Source organism: Planococcus citri, chromosome 4, assembly GCF_950023065.1.
Source record: "Planococcus citri chromosome 4, ihPlaCitr1.1, whole genome shotgun sequence".
NCBI lineage: Eukaryota > Metazoa > Arthropoda > Insecta > Hemiptera > Pseudococcidae > Planococcus > Planococcus citri.
In genome coordinates this window covers 52,870,389-52,892,803 of record NC_088680.1, presented here as the reverse complement: position 1 = coordinate 52,892,803, position 22,415 = coordinate 52,870,389, and the positions used below count along the sequence as shown (strand labels likewise).

Below are 22,415 nucleotides of genomic sequence, written 5' to 3'. Positions count from 1 at the left end.
TTCTTTTTTTTTCTTTTTTCAGCGTAGGCTTACCTTACATAAGACGTATATGTCAAAAGAATAGGCAATGAAAAAAAAATGCAAAATTAACGACTTGAATTCGATATTGTTCATCCAGGCAATAGGTACCTAATTGTTTAATTCTTGAGAAACATAAATTTTGACGTTAGTAGTGCAAATTGAAGTAGAATCTCAAATACTTCCATTTGTGACTGAGCAATTTTTTCCAAAACAGGTTTGGTAGTGACAGGAGCGAAAAAACCGCGCTTTTTTTCGAAAATGTCACATCATTGAGGGCTCACATGGAGCTAAAAAATGTTCTAAGTAACTTTCAATTTAACACGAAGGTCTCTGCGGAATTTGGTCAAAATCTGCTGACATTTTTTTTTTTTGAGATCTACATCAACGTTTATATTTTTGAAAAAAAAAATTGATGTCAACAAATCGATGAAAAATCTGAGTAAAATAAGGTGTTCAATAATAGCTCTGAGCTTAACGAGAACTGATTAGATCATGGATCTGATGAGATCCATGCAGATCTGGACATTATCTAAATCCAATTCCGTCTGTCTATTTGATCAGGTTAAAGTTTTAATGGCATTATTAAATTTGTTCATTGCAAGAAAACAGATTTTCTCTGAGTTCAACTAGTCTTATGATATAATAAACCTTCAAAAATAAGTTACTATGTAAAAATTTGTAGTTCCCAGTAAATCTGTTAATGTTTTACGAGAATCTTTTTCCGCCCCTTTGAAAAGGGTTAGGCGAAAATATGATAATGATTTCCCAGATCATCAAAGAAAATTACTTGTAAAAAAAATCCACACGAAATTGGAACTTTAGACTTCCATTTTTCAATTCAAGTTGATATGAAGTGGATCATGACACGTACGAGTATTTACGGCAAACTAGTTATGCAATTTTATTAACATCCAATTTATATTTTTATCTGAGCCCAGCTATACCTATATGCTTTACATTATGTATGTGTCCTCTTCATTTAGGATCAATTCAGTGGGTAAAGTGTTTTAAAAAATGGACCAATTCGTGCTATTGGTCCCCTTCCTGAAAAATCACTTCTACTTCAGATCTTAATGACCTCGTATGCTCATCTCAGGATGGTATTCTTGACAACTATACAATCCAAATACCTTATCTTGATAGGTATTATCATTAACAAGACTCAGAATTTACGAAACAGCTGAAGATGATTGAACGATTATCAGAGAAATAAATGTAAAATCTAATGGGTTTGTCAGAAATCTTATCAAGAAATTCAGTTACTCAATTACTCATACGTACGTTGTTTTGATGAATACGAATTTAAAAAATGATTAGAACTATTTTTAATCAATCCGATTAGATGAATATTATATACTTTTGATGAAGGTATTTCCGGGTGCATTAAATTGAAAGCAAGTTGATATTAATAGGGATAAGATACATATTTTCAACAGTTTATTCTTTCAACCTTATGAACAAATATTTAAATGGAATGAGTCGATGTGATTTTATGAACAGAATTATCCATCATTTTAAAATTATTATTTGGTCAAAATAGATTTTTTTTCTATTAATTTGAGTGAATATGAATGTGTTAAATAGGAACTGGTTTACATTATTTCCCTTTGCAGTCTTCATTTTTATTCAAGTAAGAACATAGGTATTATACATTTATACAACAGCGCTAGAATATTTTTTTTATATTCTCTGTTCCGTACATTGGAAGATACGGAAACAAATATGTGATCATCCTAGGTAGAAATCTGAATCCAAAGTAGACAATTTTCAACTTATTTCTTATAACGAGCCGGGGGTTGGGGCTGCGAAGTGGCCCAGGGGCGGAGCCCCCTAGTTTCTTATAATTGCATTTTGATAGATTGTATTTTTTTTTCACGATTATCTTTATAAAGAAGATTATGGATTAAATTCGACAATATCTTTTCATCCGTAGTTTAAGTACATATTGTAGGTGGGGGGGGGGGGGATGAAAAATTTCAAATACTTATTGAGAGTCTTACAATTTTGCGAGTAGATTCCTAAACAATTGAAAAATCAATGGTTATGTAGGTACTCATCTCAAGTCTTTCAATTTGTGACACCTCCTACAAATCAATTCCATGGGCAAATTTCTCCCTTCCTCTTTCTCAAGACAAGCCGCCCCCTTTCTTGGTTGGCTCGTATCTTAGGGGTTGCACTTCCAGAGAATGAGAATTTCACCAAGGTATTTGATTAATAATGCTCATTGAAAAAGTGTTCAACTTTTTGTGAAATAAGTAAGAATTGCAAACGTTTCAATCTTTACACTTATAATGAATATCATTACGTATTTTACAGCATCAATCTACAAATGCAACTCCTGCGACGCTATTGAAAGAAGACAATTTGATCTTGTGGACTTCTGACGTAGAACCATACGAAATAAGATACAATTGGACGCTTCCTTATTTTAGTTCCCTGTCAGCATATTCTTTCAAATGTAAGGAATTTCCAACTTCCCAAAATACAAAGTTTTCCTGGATAGTAGGATTTGAATTGAACAATCGTAAAGAAAATTTCGAGTTATATGTCAGATTAAGCAACGCTTCTTTTGAAAAAGCAATCGTAAAAGTCAAAGCCTCCATTATCGATAACCAACTCAAAGAGGTCCGATCAAAAGAAAAATTGGAAGAACTCGTTGTGAACGGTAATAAAATTAAGTGGGACGAATTCTGCAAGATAGATGATGATTTTCGAAATCAATTGCTAGTGGACGATAAATTGACTATTTCCCTGCAAATATCCTGTTTTATTCAATGCAGCAACTTTACGCCTATCAGCTCATTCGAACCCAATATTGTAAAATGTGATCTATCCAATAACTTGAATTCATTACTAGAAAATCCCAAATTCGCAGATGTGAAGTTATCAGTTAATGGTAAAAGTTATTTAGCTCATAAAGCTGTTTTGGCTGCTCGTAGTAGAGTTTTCGCACGCTTGTTCGAAGACTTGGACGAGGAATATGGTAAAAAACGTAATAAAATCATAATGAATAGTACATATTTTGATGAAGACGTAATGAAAGCAATGTTACAATATATTTATACTGGAAAATGTGAAGCTGTAAACAAATTAGCGGGCAGATTATTAGTCGTAGCTGATGAATATGAGCTATATGGGTTGAAAAACTCGTGTTCGACATTGTTGGAAGGATCATTGTCAGTTGAAAATGCAATAAATACGCTGCAATTGGCGGATACCCGCCATTCGAATGAGTTGAAATCGAAGGCGATCGATTTCATCGTTAAAAACTCAGTTCAAGTGCTGAGTACCACAGAATGGAAAAATATGTTGATATCAAATGTTCATCTAGCTAATGAAATAATTCAAAGATTGGCGCAACGATTGAGTATGAGTATGAAATGACAACTCACACGTCAGTTAACTAATACCAATAATTAGCACCAACATAAAGCCTCCCCTCCCCCATAATAGGAATTTGGACACGGAGTGTTAATTATTAACCACCAAGTGAGTGAAATCGACTTTGAAGGTAAATTAGATATTACTGATATTATGTGTAGTATAAATTTTTGGAATAAAGTAAATTGGTAAATTTTATGTTGTCATTTTTTTTATTGCTCTTTTAAACGTGTGCTGACATACCTTACATAAGACGTAAGTAAATATCAATAAACGAAGAAGATAATGAAAAAATAAAGCAAAGTTAACAACTTGAATTCGATTTTGTTCATCCAGGCAATAGGTAATTTTTTAATTCTCGAAGAACATTAATTTTGACGTTCGTGGCCCAGATTGAAGCAGAATCTCAAATAGTTCCATTTGTAACTGAGCAATTTTTTCCAAAACTGGTTAGGTAGTGACAGGAGCCAAAAAACAGCGTTTTTTTCGAAATGACACATCTTTGAGGGCTCACATCACCCCTTCAGAGACATCTCTGGAGCTAAAAATTGTCCCGACTATTAACTGTCAATTCAAAACGGAGGTTTCTGCTCAATTTGGTCAAAAACTGCTGACAGTTTTTTTTTTTTTTTTTTTTTTTTTTTTTGGAGATCTACCCTAATGCTTATACCTATTTTTGAGAGAAAAAAATCAGTATCAACAAATCGATGAAAAATCTGAGTAAAATAAGGTGTTCAATAATAGCTTTGAGCTTGACGGAAAATGATCAGATCAGACCTGGACATTTTCTACATCCAATTCTATCTGCCTACTTCATGAGTTCAACTAGTATTATGATATAATAAACCTTCAAAAATAAATGACTATGTAAAAATATGTAGTTTATTTGCCAGTAAATCTGTTAATGTTTTACGAGAATCTTATTCCGCCCCTTAGAAAAGGGTTAGGCGAAAATATGATGATGATTTCCCAGATCATCAAAGAAAATTACTTGTAAAAAAATCCACACAAAATTGGAACTTTGGACTTCAATTTTTAATTCAAATTGATATGAAGTAGATCATGACACGTATTTACGGTGAACTCAGAACTGGTTATGCAATATTATTAACATCTAATTAATTTTGTTATCTGAGCCCAGCTATATGCCCCACCCACATATGTATGTGTCCTTTTCATTTACGATCAATTCAGTGGGTAAGGTGTTTTAAAAAATCGACCAATTCGTGCTATGGGTCCCCTTCTTGGAAAATCACTTTTTCTTCGGATCATAATGACCTCGTACATGCTCATCAGAGTGGTATTCCTCACAACTATACTTACCAAATACTTATTTTCTTCATCAACTGAACTCAGAATTTACGAAACAGCTGAAGTTGATTGGACGGTTATCAAAGAAATTAATGTATAAATCTAATGGCATTTGTCAGAAATCTTATTGAGAAATTCAGCTACTCTTTAATTGCTTTGATAAATAAAAGTTTGAAAAACGATTAGGTTTATTTTTATAATCAATCCTATTTACGTTAATATACTTTTGATGAAGGCACTTTCTGGTAGATTAAATTGAAAAAAAGTTGATATTAATAGGGATATTGTATTTTCAACAGTTTATTTTTTCAACCATATGAACAAAATGATTCAACTGGAATAAGTCGATGTGATTTTATGAACAGAATTATATTTATCGTTTTAAGTTATTTGGTCGAGATAGATTTTTTCTATTGATCTGAGTGAATATGAATGTGTTAAATAAGAACTGGTTTACATTATTTCCCTTTGCGGTCTTCATTTTTATTCAAGTAAGAATATTATACATTTTATACAACAGGGCTGAGTAGAATATTTTTTAAATCTCTATATCGTACATTGGAAGATAAGGAAACGATATATACATATGAAAGGTATACTTAACGTAGGCGGAAATCTGAAGTGGACAGTTTTTGACATTAATGGATTGCATTTTTTTTTCACGATTACCTATCTTTTTTATAAGGAAAATTGATTAAATTTGAAAAATACCTTTTTATGTATCCATTATAGTTTAAATTTATATTGGTGGGAGGGGGTACGTAAAACACTTATTGAGAGTCTTAATATTTTCCATGTAGATTCATATAAACGATTGATGAAACGATAAGTAAAGTTTCTGATGGTATTGTGTAATAACAGACAATTTTGTCAGAAAAAAAGGAAAAAAGGTGCTCATCTGAATCATTTCAATTTGTGACCCCTCCTAGAAATTTATTCTGCGGGCAAATTTCAGTTTTCCTCTCTTTCAAGACAATCCGACCACTTACTTTATTTGATATTTTGCTGTTACACTACCAGAAAATGAAAATTTCACATAGGTATATTTAATTATTAACGCTCATTAAAAGAGTAGACCACTTTTTATGAGATGAAAATTGCAAACGTTTCAACCTTTGTACTTATAATAGCTATCATACTTACTTTACAGCATCAATCTACAAATGCAACTCCTGCAACGCTATTGAAAGAAGACAATTTAATTTTGTGGAATTCTGACGTAGAACCATACGAAATAAGATACAATTGGACGATTTCTAATTTTAGTTCCCTGTCAGGAAATGCTTTAAAATTTAAGCAATTTCCAACTTCCCAAAATACAAAGTTTTCCTGGATAGTAGGATTAGATTTGAGTAGTAATAGCACAGGAAAATATATCAATTTATATGTCAGATTAAACAAAGGATCTTTTGGAAAAGCGGTCGTAAAAGTCAAAGCCTCTATTATCGATAACCAACTCAGAGAGGTTCGATCAAAAGAAAAATTTGAAGAACTCGTTGTGAACAAAAATAGAATTACGTGGGACGAATTCTGCAAGATTGATGATGATTTTCGAAATCAATCGCTAGTGGACGATCAATTGACTATTTCCCTGCAAATATCCTGTTTTATTCAATGCAGCAACCTTAGGATGCCGGATAGCTCACTCGATCGCAATATTATAAAATGTGATCTATCCGATAACTTGAATTCATTGCTAGAAAATCCTAAATTCGCAGATGTGAAGTTATCGGTTAATGGTAAAAGTTATTTAGCTCATAAAGCTGTTTTGGCTGCTCGTAGTAGAGTTTTCGCACGCTTGTTCGAAGACTTGGACGAGGAAGATGGTAAAAAACGAAATAAAATCATAATGAATGGTACATATTTTGATGAAGACGTAATGAAAGCAATGTTACAATACATTTACACTGGTAAATGTGAAGCTATAAACAGATCAGCGGACAGATTATTAGTCGTAGCTGATGAATACGAGCTAGATGGGTTGAAAAAATCGTGTTCGAAATTGTTGGAAGGATCATTGTCAGTTGAAAATGCAATCAATACGCTGCAATTGGCAGATACTCACCATTCGAATGAATTGAAATCGAGAGCGATCGATTTCATCGTTGAAAACTCTGTTCAAGTATTGAATACCACGGAATGGAAGAATATGCTGACGTCAAATGTTCATCTAGCTGGTGAATTGATTCAAAAATTGGCGCATCGATTGAATATTTATCAAAAGAAAACTCAGTCAACTTAGTAATACCAACTCAAAGCACCCGATTATAGGAACTGGTGCACAGAGTGTTGATAATTAACAACCAAGTGAGTGAAGTTGAGCTTTGAAAATGAAAATTAATTAGATAGATATGTATTATACCTAGTGTAATTTTTCGAAACTAGCAAAAAAATTATTTTGTAAAACTGTCTAAGTACCTATCTTTAAATTTTGGAAGATCTAGATCAAATTGAAAATTCTATTTTTCACCCATACTGTCTTCAATTTTATTTAGAAGTGTATAGATACTCGTATTTTATAAGAAAATAATAAATGCATTATTCATAACATTAAAAGGTTGAGCCTATCGCTTAAGAAATTCTTCAATTTGTTTTCGAAAATTCAAACTTCACAGTTCAAAGAAGTTTTTGCATTAATCACGCTGAAACATCAAAAGATCATTCCTGAAACAGGGGGGAATATTTTGGAACAAAGTGGTGCCAATTTTTTTGGCAATATTATCAATTTTGAAAACTCGAAAAAATTTATGGTAAAAGTTTTGTTGGCATAAATTAGATTTGTTCATTCTCAAATTGACTGGACTCAAAATTGATAAAACAACTGAAGATGATTGAACGATTATCAGAGAAATGATTGCATAAATATAAATGGTTTTCGTCTGAAATCTTATCGAGAAATTCAATTACTCATTCGTTGCTTTGATAAATATGAATTTACGAAATAATTAGGTGTATTTTTAATCAATCCATAATCACTTGAATATACGTTTGATAAAGTCAATTCCATGGGTGCATTAAATTAAAAACAAGTTGATATTACTTAATACAGATAAGGTATTTTCAACAGTTTATTTATTCAACCTTATAAACAAAAAATGATTCAACTGAAATAAGTCGATGTGATTTTATGAACAGAGTTATCCACTATTTTGAAATTATTTAGTCGAGATAGATTTTTTTCCATTTACCTGAGTGAATATGAACGTGTTGAATAAGAACTGGTTTACATTATTCCCCTTTGCGGTCTTCATTTTTATTCAAGTAAGAAGATTACCTATACATTTTTACAACAGCGCTAGAATATATTTTTATTCTCTGTTCCGTACATCGGAAGATAAGGAAAAAGATATTTGCTTACCTGGGTAAAAATCTATAAATAATGAATTGCACTGTTTTTGCTATTATCTTTATTATGAGGATTATACTCGTAATATGCATTAAATTTGATAAATAACTTTCTATCAATAATTTCGGAATTATATTCGGGGAAAGGGGAGAAAAAAACGTAGAATACGTATTGAGGGTCTTAAAATTTCCCAAATAGATTCTTGAACGATTGAGAAATTGATAGGTAGGTAGGTAAGTACTCATCTCAAGCCTTTCAAAATTGTCGCCTCTCCTACAAATTGATTCCACTTTGAAAGAGTGGGCCCCTGTTTGGTGAGATGAAAATTGCAAACTTTTCAATCTTTACACTTATAATTAATGAATATCATATCTACTTTACAGCATCAATCTACCATCGCAGCTCCTGCAATTCTATTGAAAGAACACAATTTGATTATGTGGAGTTCTGACGCAGAACCATACGAACTAAGATTCAATTGGACGCTTCATAATTTTTTTCCCTCGAGATATTCTATCAATACTGGTGTTTTTCCAAAAACTTCACGAAATACAGTATTTATTTGGTCTGTGGGATTATTTTTGGATAGTGATATAAAAAATATCCGGTTATTAGTCCAATTAAGCAAAGCTCTTGTTGAAAAAGCAATCGTAAAAGTCAAAGCCTCCATTATCAATAACCAACTGGAGGAGGTGAGATCAGAGGAAAAATGCCAAGAAATCTTTGCGAGAAGAAATAAAATCGAGTGGGACGAATTTTGCAAGACGGATGATAATTTTCTAAACCAATTACTAGTAAATAACACATTGACTATTTCCTTCCAGATATCCTGCAGTAACTTTACGCCTACCTACCCATGGAAACATGATTCTATAAAATTCTATAAAAATACATTGGAAAATCCTCTATGGGATCTTATGCTCAGAAAGTACCTATAAACCTTTATCAGAGGTTCGTGTAAAATTCCATTTAGTATTGTTTTACTTTTGTTTTAAAAATTGTACCTATTTAATTTGTAAAAATGCTGTAAGTAGTTAATGATGAAAATATATGTATAATTTACCCTTAAAATTTAAAGTAAAAATTTTTTTCAAAAAGCAGAATTTTTTTTGAAATGGTTGCTCTTGATTCAATCTATTTTATATCCACTATCATGAGAGGATCAGTGGGTATTACGAGCACTATTATTTATCAGGCGACGCGGTAGTGTTGCCACCCCGCCCTCCCACGATTCCAAACGCGTCATGAAACGGCAACACCAACGGAGTTATATTCTCAAACTATTTCATTCATGTTAGCGGCGATATTTCCAACGCAATTTTCTCAAAAACTGTGCATTTATTTTGAAAAACACAAGAATACTTTTTTTCTTATTTTTCAAAGACCTTTCAGAATATATAAAAATAATTTTTGTATGATGAAAATTCGCGAAGTTTCAAGTACCCAGTTTTTTTGTCATTTTGGCGAAATTGTTGTTAAAAGTCTCACTCAAAGTTAGAAGGATTGGCTAAACCAATTTTGATGAAATTTGGAATATAGCTTTGATTTGTTATCCATTACTGACTAAGGGTATAAAATTGCAAATTTTTTGAAAATTGACCCTGCACCCCCCCCTTTTTGGGCCCCAAAATTTTCAAAATTGACCCAAAATATCAAAAGGCACTTCTCCACTACAAACTTGATGTTCATGCAAAAATTGAGCTTTGTAGCCCAATTACATCAAGCTTGAGCTGAGTCTAAAGATGCTGAAAAATGACAAATTTTGAAAAAATGAGGAGTATATTTATTCTAAGTACAACCAAACAAAAGCTGGGATCGATGTATGTATATCAAAAGGCACTTCTACAATGTTCAAAGTATATTTGAACAAAATTTCAGCGTGATTTGTGCCCTATTCGAAGCTGCAGCTTTGTCTGAAGTGAGACAAGCAACGAAATAGTTATAATGAGCAAAAAATTTGGGGCAGACAGATCCCTCAAATAAGTTTAATATTTTAACCTGACCCTGGAGTCTGGAAGATTTGTCAGCCCCCAAATTTTTTGCTCATTATAGCTGTTTCATTGCTTGTCTCATACCAGCTGGTGAAGTGGTAGGTAGTTTTTAATTTTCTTACTGAAATTTTTACCTCTTGTTCATGGAGTAAGTTCATTAGGAATCGGGGAGAGGGCGGGGTATAATTCTTTTTTGAAGAGTTTTTTTTTGGAGTATTCTCTTTTTCAGGTTTTGATTAACTTGGAAAATTTTGAGAGAAAGGTTTGTTCAAACATTCGAATAAATTGAAATCGAGGACAATCGATTTCATTGTTGAAAACTCTGTTCAAGTTTTGAATAGGTACCTACTTACTACAGAATGGAAAAATATGCTGACATAAAAATGTTCATCTAGCAGGTGAATTTCTCGACGATTGAATATGTATCAAATGACAACTCAGTTAGGTAGGTAGTAGGTTTCTAACTTTTAGTACCTATGTAATACCAACTCAAAGCAGGAAGCACCCGATTATAACAACCAAATGAGCCTACCTTCCTAAAATGCAGTAAATTTTGCTATTCTTATCCTGTCATGTGTTTTCAAAATTCATAATTTTTTTCATTGAATTCTTTGAGTGTTAGATAAAGTTTCAGGAAAAAAATGAATTCCGGGAATCTTATCGAAATGATACCATAGTGAAAAGTGTGTTGTAATATAGGAAATTTCGATATTGTATAAAACATGAATGTATTTTAATCATTTCGATTCCCGAGAAATCAATCAACATTCCTATATCTACTTAGATATAATGATACGAATTTTAATTACCTACTCATTGCTCGATGTAAACAGAAAATAAGTAAATTTTATTCAATCAAATCAATGTACTTAGTAGGCAATTAAATAAATAATGTTTCTGATAGAGATGGTTTCCGAGTCTGAAAATGAAAACTACGTAGGATTATCGACTTATTTCTAGATGAGTATAAGTCTAATGATACGAAAAATTACTCATCGCTTAATATACACTGAAGATCAATACATTTTAATCAACGTAATTAAAGATTAAAGATTATGCATGTGAAAGAGACAGTTTCCGGGTCTGAAAATTAAAAAAGGTCTTAATCAACATAAATGCATAAGGATCCATTTCATCAATATAATCGTTCATTTTCTCATCTCATCGTTTTGAGAAGAAACATTCAACTGGAAGGAATCGAAGTATATAATTTTATAAACTGATTATTTTATCGTTCTGAAGTTGTTTGGTCGTGATTTTCGTTTTCAATAATATGATTTTGTCGATCAAAAAATCAGTTTTACTGTTTCCGTTCGTTTGTTTGACTTTTATTCAAGTAAGAAGATTACTTACACTATATTATAGTATTTTTTAGGATAGAAAATCGCAATTTAATCTTTAAAGGTTGTCTAAAAATCTTCATAAATCTCAGCTCTCTTTCTCGAAAACATTCCAAGGCAAAATTAAATGCGTTCTTGAAAAAATTTCCTGAAAAAACTGGCAGAGAGCAAAATTGTGCTCAATATGTTAATTACGACAAAATTTTACTCATGACTTGTGCATTCCTCCAGAAAATTGAATTTAGTAAAATTTTATACTTACACAAAAAAATTACCTACGTTGTAGTAAATTTTTCCAAAGATGAAGTAGCTGGGCTGTTTTTCTATGTCATTGAATTGCAAGCATTCTAGGTACCTAATAATATCGGATTATACGAATTTTTTGTATGTATTTTGCAGCATCGATCAAATGCTAAACAAAACTATGAGACCGGGACCGAATGGAGTGCAGCTGCAGAATTTCACAACGTAACATATAATTTGAAGAGGGATCGTATAGATATTAAATCACGTTGTTTTGGTTCCATATATGAGGAATCGACATCAATGACACCTAATGAAACATGCAAATGGATAGTCGAGTTTAGTATTGGTTATGAATACGGCCATCCCGAGAACAGTGGTATGTCATTAGCTTTAAAATTGGATGATGGCGGTAAAGCTGGAAATGCAGTCGCGAAATTCAAAGCTACACTTCTTGATGACTTCGGAAGAGAGGTGCGATCAAGGGAAGAATTGCAAGAGCTTAGAGTTGGGAAAGATGAAATTCTATGGGAAAACTTCATCAAGCCTGACGACGTTTTGAGAAATCCGTTCGTGACGAAAGATCCATTCACTATTTCTTTAGAGATATCTTATTATTATCGATGCAGCAATTTTACGAGTAGAGATCAACAAAACACGATCTCACCCGATCCCAACACCACAAAATGTCTTCCATCCGATAACATTGGCTCTTTACTGGAAAATGAAGATTTTACAGACGTCGTGTTACTAGCGAAAGGCAAAAATTATTCGGCCCATGGAGCTGTTTTGGCTGCAAGTAGTGAAGTTTTTGCAAGCATGTTTAAAAACATTGAACACGGTGATAAAAAACATGAAAAAAATCGAATCGATGTTACTGACATAGATGCGGACGTTATGAATGAAGTGTTGCGATACATTTACACAGGAAAATGTCAGATTTCAGCGAAACTAGCAGAGCGACTTTATGCAGCAGCAGATGCATATAAGCTAGATAAGCTGAAAACAATTGTTTTGGAATCAATGGCTGATGCATTATCCCAAGCAGCATTTGAGAAGCGTTTCCACTTGCGTAAAAACAGGAAATTACCCGGCAGATCATCCGCAGATCCCTTGGGCTGAGCGTAAATCTGAATCCTCCTCTCCTGAATAGCGTTTCTGTATGCATTTTTAAAATTAAAAAATTGACGCATGCATTTCTGCAATGCACTTTCCTACTGCTTATTATACCGGTGAATTCTGCTGTAAATATACATCATTCTGTAATGCGTACGAATGACTGATAGGTACAAGATAGTGTTCTCAAACAGTAAATAAATTCTGATTAAAATATCCACATTCAATAATTTTTTATCAGTATACTTTAGCTGATATGTAGCCTACATGGAATTGTTGAAATGGTTCTTTGCCCACAAAAAGTTGCGTTTGCTCAGTTTTTCTGATTCTAACTCAAATTCAATGAAAAGGTCAGCTAAAATATGTAGGTTATTAGAGGTACCATTCGAATAGTTTTCATTTTTGGTTTTTGGGTTGAATTTTTGATCAGTATTTGAATATATATGTGAGTAGGTATTGATTTTTTTATTTTTTGATTGTGAAGTGAGCAAGTGGAAATATTAAGCTCACTTTGTTTTTGTTTTTTGTTTTTTTTGGTGGTTTCACTTTTTAAAAACAATTTTCAACTTGGTTTTTGCCTACTTTTACTAAAATTTCCGAAGTTTTTGGTAATTTGAAGCGTTTTTATTGCTTTTATTTTTATTCAAATTTGCAATAAATTCAATGATTTATTCATGACATAAAAAAAAACAAAATTGAAAATGAAAATGAACTAAAATCGAACTTGAAAATTTTTTGTGTTGTTAGAAATTTGCCAAAATACATTTTAATTGGTTAATTATAATTGGTCATGTTAACCACAGGAAAATAGAAAATGTTGGTTTTTGGTTTTGTTTAAATTCAGGTAAGTGATGAATTTGGTTAATTTTTGGTTTTTCAACAATCATGACCCCTGAAAATAACATAATATGCAATTACACTGCTTGAAAACATCTCAAAAAAATTGAAAAATCATGTCCCACTCGTAGTTACCTACATATTTTTTTCAAGACAGAAACCTCGAAACTGACAAAAAAATCCCCGAACAAGGATCTACAGGATGTCCGGGGGGTAGGGGGGACTGGTAGCACAAACTTCAGAAGTTCAGATTTGGAGATAAGAGGGTATACGAGTAAAAAAAACAACATAAGATGAACAAGTTGCCTATTTGGAAAATTGAAAGGCAAAATACGTTTTCAAAATCTAAGATTCAAAATCCAATTTTGCCCTGTGAAGGGGGGGGGTAGTGCAAACTTTGAAAAATAAACAAGTAAGTTACCTATTATGACTTTTTGCCTGACTTGCAAATTGAAAGGGCTACAAAATGATTTTTAATTTCAAAAAATCGCGATGAAAAAAATGAATGCGGAAATTAATAGATACTACGATAAAGGTTTTGAGCTTCAACAATCAACAATTTTTGATTTTCTAAAAATTGTATTATAAATTTACAATTTTCGAGCTTGAAAATCTTTCCTTGTTGGGTGCAGTTCATTGTCGTTGTTGGTTCATATCTTCATGATTATGGAGAAGAGATTTGAATGCTTACCTAATATGTAGAACTGAATAAATATTTTGTATGTATTTGACAGAGATGAGTGGCTTCGAGGGAGGGAGTAATGTTGACTTGTTTTTCGCGAAAGACTCTCGTATGTCATTTCAATACACGACCGATGTCTTGTCACATCCGGTTGAGTAAGTTTTAGATGGGAAATTCAAAATTAGGAATTTTTAAGGAAAAGAAGCTTTCTTCAAGAAACGTTCTAATCCAAAGTCTGATTTTAATCGATATAGATAATCGAACATGATACGTAGAATTGGTAGATACAGTTTTCGAGTCTGAAAATGAAAACTATACATAGAATAAATTAATTAACTTATTTTTAGATAAGTGTAGTGTAAGTCTAATTATTCGAGATTCAATTACTCATTGCTCAATGTAAACTGAAAATGAATACATTTTAATCGATGTAAATAATTAAAGATAATATGCATGTGAAAGAGACAGTTTCCGGGTCTGAAATTGAAAAATAGTCTTAATCAACATATCCATAAGGATCCATTTCATTTCCATCTACGTTTAATCATTTATTTTCTCATCATTCATCGACAAAATATTCAACTGGACGCTGATTTATTCATCATTTTAAAGTTGTTTGATCGTGATTTTCGTTTTTAATATGATTTTGTCGATCAAAAAATCAGTTTTACTGTTTCCGTTCGTTTGTTTGATTTTTATTCAAGTAAGAACATTACCTACACATATATCGTAAATTTGAATATAGAGAAAATTACAATTTAAACTTTAAAGCTTCTCTAAAAATCTTCATATCGCTCCTTCTTCAAAACTTTCAGTTTCAAAATTCAATGCACTCTTGAAAAAAATATCTTGGTAAAAGTTGTAGACAGAAAAATTGTGCTCAAGAAGTTGAATTTTACACTGATCCGTGCTTTTATTCTCCAGAAAAATAAATTTAGTAAAATTTTTAACAATAAAAACTTGCGTCCAAAATTCAACGTTTGAGACCGCTGATGACATCAGGGGTGATGACATCAGGGGCCTAAGCTCATTTTGAAATTTTTTTCAGTACAGAATTTCTTCTCTAAATAAGGTAATGTACTCGTATGTAGTTTGGGACCCTCGATGGTACCTACATGCTTACTTTGAAATTATACTCACCTACTACCATACTCGTAAGAACTTCACATAGGTAGGTACAAGTCTTCTTAAATATAGGATATGGTTAATTTTTCTAACGATGAAGTGCCTACCTAGGCTATTTTTTCATATTATTAAATCGTAAGCATTCTATGTAATATTGGATCATAGGTACGAATTTTCTGTATTTTACAGCATCGATCAATTGCTGCTCCTGGAACGCTATCTAAACAAAACGATGGGCCTCATTGGAATGATTGGAATGCAAATGCAGAATTTCACACTGTAAGATATAATTTGAGCATTGATCGTATTCTTCTTAAAAGATATTTTTGGCATGTCATACCTACGAACATGACTCCTACTACCGAAAATGAAACATGCTATTGGACAGTTGACTTTTTTTGGGATGAGAACAAGCGTTATTCTGACAGCCAAACTTCATTAGATTTTCAATTGGTTGATGGCGGTAAAGCTGGAAGAGCATTCGCGAAACTCAAAGCTGCACTTCTTGATGACTTTGGAAGAGAGGTACATTCGAAGGAAGATTTTCTAGTACTTGATGCCGGGGGAGAGAAAATTCGATGGGGCCATTTCATCGATTTTGACGACATGAACAGAAATCCGTCCATAAAGAAAAACCCATTCATTATTTCCGTAGAGATATCCTACTATTATTCTCCACGCAGAAATTTGACAGATCAACAAAACATGATCTCACCAGAACCTAACTACACAAAATGTCTTCTATCCGATAACATTGGCTCGTCACTCGGAAATCCAGATTTTGCAGACGTCATGCTCCTAGTGAATGGCAAAAATTATTGGGCTCATAGAGTCATTTTAGCTGCACGTAGCGAAGTTTTCGCAACCATGTTTAAAAACACTGAACACGGTGATAAAAAACATAAAAAAATTCGAATCGATATTACCGACATAGATGCAGATGTTATGGATGAAGTGTTGCGATATATTTACACTGGAAAATGCCAAATTTCAGATGAACTAGCCGATCGACTTTATGCAGCAGCAGATGCATATAAGCTAAATGGGTTGAAAACAATTATTTTGCAATCAATGGTTGACACATTATCTATTGAAAGCGCAGCTCATGTGCTGATATTAGCGGATAAGCATCATGAGAAGGATTTGAAATCAAAAGTGATTGACTTTATCGTTGAAAACTCTATCCAGGTGTTGAATACCACCGAATGGAAGAGTATGGCAGTACCTAATAATGTTCAGTTAGTTGACGAAATGTGTAAAATTTTTTCGCAACGATTGAGTAAATCCCTACCCTGTGTATCATTTTGTAAGCTTGCTTTAGCAAACAAATTAAAGTAGAAAGATACCTATTTCGTTAATTGGTGTATATACTTACTTACCTACTTACTCGTTCAGAACTGAAAAATTGAGAATTGATGAATTTATAAAATTTGTTACGACTTTCCTTATATGTAGATAGGTATCGCATTAATAATTATGTACTAATATAATCTTTATGAAATAAACTCTGTAAAAATAGAATTAAAATTATTGAAAATTATCAGGATTGAACTTAATACTTCCTTTGAAATAAAAACAGTACAATTACCTATGAATGAGAATCCAGCAAAATCAGAATTCATGTTACCTATGAGAAATTTTGAAAAGAATTATAATTACCTTACATACGAAAAAGATCAAATTTGCCAATAAATTCCAGAAGGTTACCACCTAATTCTGAAAAAAATGTCTTAAACTAAAAACAATGTCGATTCATGTCTTCATATGAGTCGGGCTAAAATTTGTGGAATCCAACTCCGATTTGAACCGGGCCACGATTATTGGAAAGAGCATGGTTTGAAACCCCCATACCCAAAATTTCGGCTGACCAAATTGATTTCTCAATTATTAATGAATAATGTTTTTAAAGAAATGTGCATTCAAGTAAAAATTACGAAAATTAGTCCTGAAACTAATATCAACTCCTTTGAACCGAATTTTGCCATTTCTAGTTATAGGTATTCTGGAGCCTTCAGCGCGATTTTCGATTCCTCCAGAATTTCAAAAGCACTCCTGGAGTTTAGGTTTATTCCCGATCTGTTGTAGAAAGAATTCTCAACTACCTAGGTACCTACTTATCATTAAAATGAATAGGCATGTTGGTGAAAAACATGTGCTTGAGGTGTCCACCTAGAAATAGGCTTAAATTTGGGTACCTAACTCCTTCTACACCTTCTATAGAACTTTTAAAATTCTGGAGAAATCGAAAATTGTACTGGAGGCTCCAGAATGGCCGGAAATGGCGAAATTCTGTTCAAGGAATTTGAAATTTGTTTCGGGACTAATTTCTAGAATTTTTACAGTAGCGGTACTACTTACATTTTTTTATATATATTTCGATCATCATTACCTCCTCAAGTTATATACCGAAGTCTAATTATATCTACAAAATTTAATTACTCATTGCTCAATGTAAACTGAAAATGAATACATTTTAATCAAAGTAAAATGTGATTAAAGATAATATTAAGTAAGTATTTATGCTTGTGAAAGAGAAAGTGTCTGAGTCTGAAATTGAAAAATAGTCTCAGATTCAATCAACATATCCATCAGGATCCACTACATCTATAAAATAATTTATTTTCTCATCGTTCGAAGAATAAATACTCAACTGGAGGCTGATTTATTCATCATTTTAAAATTGTTTGATCGTGATTTTCATTTTTAATATGGTTTTGTCTATCAAAAAATCGGTTTTACTATTTCCATTCATTTGTTTGATTTTTATTCAAGTAAGAACACTACCTACACTATTGTAATTTTTAATTCATAAAATCGTCATTTAAACGTTAAAGCTTGTTTAAAAATTTTTATATCTCTCTTTCTTCAAAACTTTCAATGCCGAAATTCAATGCGCTCTTCTGAAGAATTTCCCAAAATTCAACTTCTGACATCGCTGATGAGAACGGCAGCTTAAGCGTATTTTGACAATTTTCTCAATACAGAGATGTTAAATTTCTAGGTATGGTCACCCATACGTAGATTACCTTACTCAAATATCTCTAAATATATTCAACGTGCGTGATTGAGCTTTGATTTCATTGAAAGTAGGTACCTACTTACTCAAGCTACCTACTACCCAAAAGCCGAAAAAATAAAATAAAATAAATTGGTTTTTATACGCTTAGGGTACCGGTCTCATCTGGTGTCACATTTGTAATTTTTGCTTCAATTTTTTTACGAATCTGTTGAAAATATGATTTATCAATCAAAGAATACAATAGGTATTGTATTACATAAAATTGCAACCCTTCTAAGTAATTGGATTGCACAAATTTTCTTTATTTTACAGCAACGATCAAATGCTACTACTGCAATGCTACCGAAACCAAACCATGGGAATCAATTCAACGCAGATGCAGAATTTCGCACCATAAGATATAATTTGAGTATGGATCGTAATCTTTTTAAAAAACATGGATCTTGTACCGTACGTAAGAACATGACTCCTACTACCGAAAATGCACTATGCAAATGGTTTGTAGAGTTTCATTGGAAGGGACACGACTACGACACCATTACTTCATTAGATTTTCAATTAGACGATAATGGTAAAGCAGGAAGAGCAATCGTGAAACTCAGAGCTGCACTTCTTGATGATTTTGGAAGAGAGGTGCGATTTGAAGAAGATTTGCTAGAACATGATGCCGGGGAAGAGAAAATCCAATGGGGCCCCCGTTTCATCGATTTTAACGACTTGTACAGAAATCCGTTCATAGAGAAAAACCCATTTATTATTTCTATAGAGATATCCTATTATTATTTTCGATGCAGCAATTTGACAGATCAACAAAACACGACCTCACCAGAACCCAACACCACGAAATGTCTTCCATTAGATAACTTCAGCTCATTACTAGGAAATCAAGAATATGCAGATGTCATTTTACTAGCAAAAGGCAAAAATTATTCGGCTCATAAAGTTGTTTTGGCAGCTCGTAGTGACGTTTTCCCAACCATGTTTAAAAACAATCAACACGGTGATAAAAAACATAAAAAAATACGAATCGATGTTACTGACGTAGATGCAGAAGTTATGGATGAATTGTTGCGATACATTTACACTGGAAAATGCCATATTTCAGATAAACTAGGCGAGCGACTTTATGAAGCAGCAGATTCATATAAGCTAAATGAGCTGAAAACAATTACTTTGAAATCGATGGTTGAAACATTATCCGTTAAAAATGCAGTAAATGTGTTAGTATTTGCGGATAAGCATCATATGAAGGATTTGAAATCAACAGTTATACAGTTTATCGTTGAAAACTCTGTCCAGGTGTCGAATACTACCGAATGGAAGAGTATGGTAATACCTAATGTTCAGTTAGTTACCGAATTATGTCAAATTTTTATGCAACGATTGGGTACGTCCGTGCCATGTGAATTCTTTTGTAAGTCAATTTTAGCAAAAAAATTAGAGTAGGTACCTATACCTTGTAAATTGGGATACCTAGTTCTAATCAAAACTGTAAAATTGTAAATTTCGTAAGGAATTAAATTATAGAATTAGTTTCGAGTTTTCTTATACCGAATTATTCATCTCAGACCTCTTTAGAATAAGTTTTCGAATAACTCTTGTATACCTATGTATCTGAAAAAATAGAATCCCCCAAAAAAGTACCTCACGGTAAAAAAAAAGGGGGTGTTGAAAAAGAGCGTGCTATGAAAGGCTCGTCATCATTACAAAAAAAAACTTCAAAAAAATCTCCATAATAGAAAACAACTGAAAAATATCCAAAAAAATGACCCAAAACAAAAAATTACTGATATCTCCTTTGCAGGGAGTTGGAGAATGATTGGTTGGTACCTCTACCTATTTACCTACCTATGAACCTACTTCAGAGTCTTTGAAAAATGAACAAAAATTTCCCAACTTCCGCCCACTTCTTCAAACAAGTAGGTACACATTTCCATTTCCAGCATTCATGAAGTATCCATAATCAAAATTGAGTGAGCGGAAGTTGGGAAATTTTTGTTCATTTTTCAAAGACTCTGAAGTAGGTTCATAGGTAGGTAAATAGGTAGAGGTACCAACCAATCATTCTCCAACTCCCTGCAAAGGAGATATCAGTAATTTTTTGTTTTGGGTCATTTTTTTGGATATTTTTCAGTTGTTTTCTATTATGGAGATTTTTTTGAAGTTTTTTTTTGTAATGATGACGAGCCTTTCATAGCGCGTTCTTTTTCAACACCCCCTTTTTTTTTACCGTGAGGTACTTTTTTGGGGGATATCACCAATTTTTTCTGAAGAGTGCACCATGCTCATGTGAAAATGAATGAGAAGGCAGTGGTCGGGGGAGAGTTACAAATCTTTTCTCTCTAAGAGTCTTGTTCAGTTCATATCAGTGGTGTTCTCAAATTTTGTATTTTTATAAGTTTTATAATATATAAAATATTGGGTTAGATTTGCATTCACTTTCACTTAATCATGGTTTCCTTAAAAACCCTGTGGTTGAGGGATTAATTCTCTTCTGGAGATTTTTTTGTTCTAGTGAATGTTATTCATTCATTTATCAACTATTTATTTTAATTTAAAAGTAGCGTAGATGTAAAAAATTTGGGGAAAATTTCACCTTGATTTGGTAACATTTTGTGGAAATTCCAACATTCATAAACCTACTGGAGGCTCTAGAACTGCTCAAAATGGTATAAAGCCATTTCCAATCAATTTGAATTGTCATAAATAAATTACATACAAAATTTCAGCTTTCTAGCTTAGCATAGTGAAATTTTGACTTTTTTCATTTTTTAAATTATTTCTTTTAGATTTTAAAAAAAGCAAAACCAATTTTCAAAGTCGAAAAATTCAAGAATATAAAATGAAGTGATGACAATTTTTTAATAAAAAAAATAATTACTTGAAAAAAATCAACTTGGAAAAAAAATTTTGTACATATGAAACTATTTCCAATCGATTTGAATTATTTGAAATAAATTGAAAATTAACATACAAAATTTCAGCTTTCTAACTTGATATGGTGAAATTTTGATTTTTTTTCATTTTTTAAATGATTTCTTTTAGATTAAAAAAAAGCAGAACCAAATTTCAAGGTTGAGATTCAAGAATATAAAACGCAGTGATAGCAATTTTTCAATAAAAAAAAAACAATTACTTGAAAAATAAAATCAACTTGAAAAAATTTTTTCAACATAGGTTCAAGCGGGATTCGAACCCAGGACCTCTTGCGTTGTAAGCCGAAGCTTAAGTCATGCAGCCACCGTGGCTGCGTTGTGAATCGCGCGTTTCAACTCCATACAACGCCGATGCGCCGAATGCAACATGTGATAAACGTTTTAAATGTAAGTAACTGCCATTCAGAATGTGTACAAAATTGATGTTTCTTCGAGTTATTTGAACAAAGCTGCGGACTTTTAGACTGAATCATTTTGAATGAAATTTGAAATATAGATTACTAAAACAATAGAGAAGTGCCTTTTGTATGTTTTAGCTCACTGGCAAAAATACTTTCTGAATAATGAGAGTTTGAAAATTTCAAATTGGGTAAAAAAGTGGTTAGAATTTGTTTTTCCAAAAATCCCTTCGTAGCGACCTGAATTGTGTATAAATACAGCATCATGCAAAATTTTGTTAAATTTGGTCGAGCAGATTTTCTGAAAAGTCTATTGAAGAAAATGAAGAAAAAAAAACAGTGAAAAAACGACATGTTTGAAGATCTCGTTCACTTTTGGTATTAAACCTACAACTTTCAAATTTTAGTATGTTGATAAGCTCGTCGAGATCTTCAAAATGACATATTAATATTTGAAATTGGTGCAGTTGATTTTGAAATCTGAAGGTACTAATTTTCGCGTTTGTTGGTCTCCGAAGAATAGGCGTTTGCGGTAGCGGCGACGTTCTTTTTCCCAACCCCCTCGCCGTGCTACCGCCCGGCCTGATTTAAATCACTCAAAATGATAATAGTTGAACTTGATTATTATCTCCTTTGAAATAATATCAAAACCATAGCAAAACCAGAATT

General features: G+C 32.4%; 6 protein-coding genes across 6 annotated transcripts in view; all 6 read left to right on the top strand.

Annotated features, from left to right (window-relative positions):
• Positions 1–22,415, top strand: part of LOC135845876 (protein sneaky-like) — a 131,098-nt gene that overhangs the window by 17,505 nt on the left and 91,178 nt on the right. The gene's annotated exons all lie outside the window — the stretch shown is intronic.
• Positions 1,390–3,598, top strand: LOC135845877 (protein roadkill-like). The gene is made up of 2 exons (XM_065364725.1): positions 1,390–1,651; positions 2,338–3,598. The coding sequence occupies exons 1-2, from the start codon at positions 1,589–1,591 to the stop codon at positions 3,403–3,405; spliced, it is 1,131 nt and encodes a 376-aa protein (XP_065220797.1). The 5' UTR covers positions 1,390–1,588; the 3' UTR covers positions 3,406–3,598.
• LOC135843995 (protein roadkill-like) lies at positions 4,883–9,152 on the top strand. The gene is made up of 3 exons (XM_065362068.1): positions 4,883–5,204; positions 5,864–7,974; positions 8,443–9,152. The coding sequence occupies exons 1-2, from the start codon at positions 5,142–5,144 to the stop codon at positions 6,953–6,955; spliced, it is 1,155 nt and encodes a 384-aa protein (XP_065218140.1). The 5' UTR covers positions 4,883–5,141; the 3' UTR covers positions 6,956–7,974; positions 8,443–9,152.
• On the top strand, positions 10,963–12,967 carry LOC135845879 (speckle-type POZ protein-like). Its single transcript, XM_065364728.1, has 2 exons — positions 10,963–11,386; positions 11,790–12,967. Exons 1-2 carry the CDS (start codon positions 11,324–11,326, stop codon positions 12,753–12,755), a joined length of 1,029 nt encoding a protein of 342 aa, XP_065220800.1. The 5' UTR covers positions 10,963–11,323; the 3' UTR covers positions 12,756–12,967.
• Positions 14,689–16,927, top strand: LOC135844854 (speckle-type POZ protein B-like). Its single transcript, XM_065363232.1, has 2 exons — positions 14,689–14,971; positions 15,583–16,927. The coding sequence occupies exons 1-2, from the start codon at positions 14,909–14,911 to the stop codon at positions 16,729–16,731; spliced, it is 1,212 nt and encodes a 403-aa protein (XP_065219304.1). The 5' UTR covers positions 14,689–14,908; the 3' UTR covers positions 16,732–16,927.
• Positions 17,926–20,624, top strand: LOC135845517 (speckle-type POZ protein-like). The gene is made up of 2 exons (XM_065364107.1): positions 17,926–18,164; positions 18,725–20,624. The coding sequence occupies exons 1-2, from the start codon at positions 18,102–18,104 to the stop codon at positions 19,856–19,858; spliced, it is 1,197 nt and encodes a 398-aa protein (XP_065220179.1). The 5' UTR covers positions 17,926–18,101; the 3' UTR covers positions 19,859–20,624.

Coding starts and splice junctions, on each gene's coding strand:
- LOC135843995 (XM_065362068.1), top strand. CDS start 5,142: ATGAATGTGTTAAATAAGAACTGGTTTACATTATTTCCCTTTGCGGTC. Junction 5,205..5,863: donor CGGTCTTCATTTTTATTCAA/GTAAGAATATTA, acceptor CTTACTTTACAG/CATCAATCTACAAATGCAAC.
- LOC135845879 (XM_065364728.1), top strand. CDS start 11,324: ATGATTTTGTCGATCAAAAAATCAGTTTTACTGTTTCCGTTCGTTTGT. Junction 11,387..11,789: donor TTTGTTTGACTTTTATTCAA/GTAAGAAGATTA, acceptor TGTATTTTGCAG/CATCGATCAAATGCTAAACA.
- LOC135845517 (XM_065364107.1), top strand. CDS start 18,102: ATGGTTTTGTCTATCAAAAAATCGGTTTTACTATTTCCATTCATTTGT. Junction 18,165..18,724: donor TTTGTTTGATTTTTATTCAA/GTAAGAACACTA, acceptor TTTATTTTACAG/CAACGATCAAATGCTACTAC.
- LOC135844854 (XM_065363232.1), top strand. CDS start 14,909: ATGATTTTGTCGATCAAAAAATCAGTTTTACTGTTTCCGTTCGTTTGT. Junction 14,972..15,582: donor TTTGTTTGATTTTTATTCAA/GTAAGAACATTA, acceptor TGTATTTTACAG/CATCGATCAATTGCTGCTCC.
- LOC135845877 (XM_065364725.1), top strand. CDS start 1,589: ATGAATGTGTTAAATAGGAACTGGTTTACATTATTTCCCTTTGCAGTC. Junction 1,652..2,337: donor CAGTCTTCATTTTTATTCAA/GTAAGAACATAG, acceptor CGTATTTTACAG/CATCAATCTACAAATGCAAC.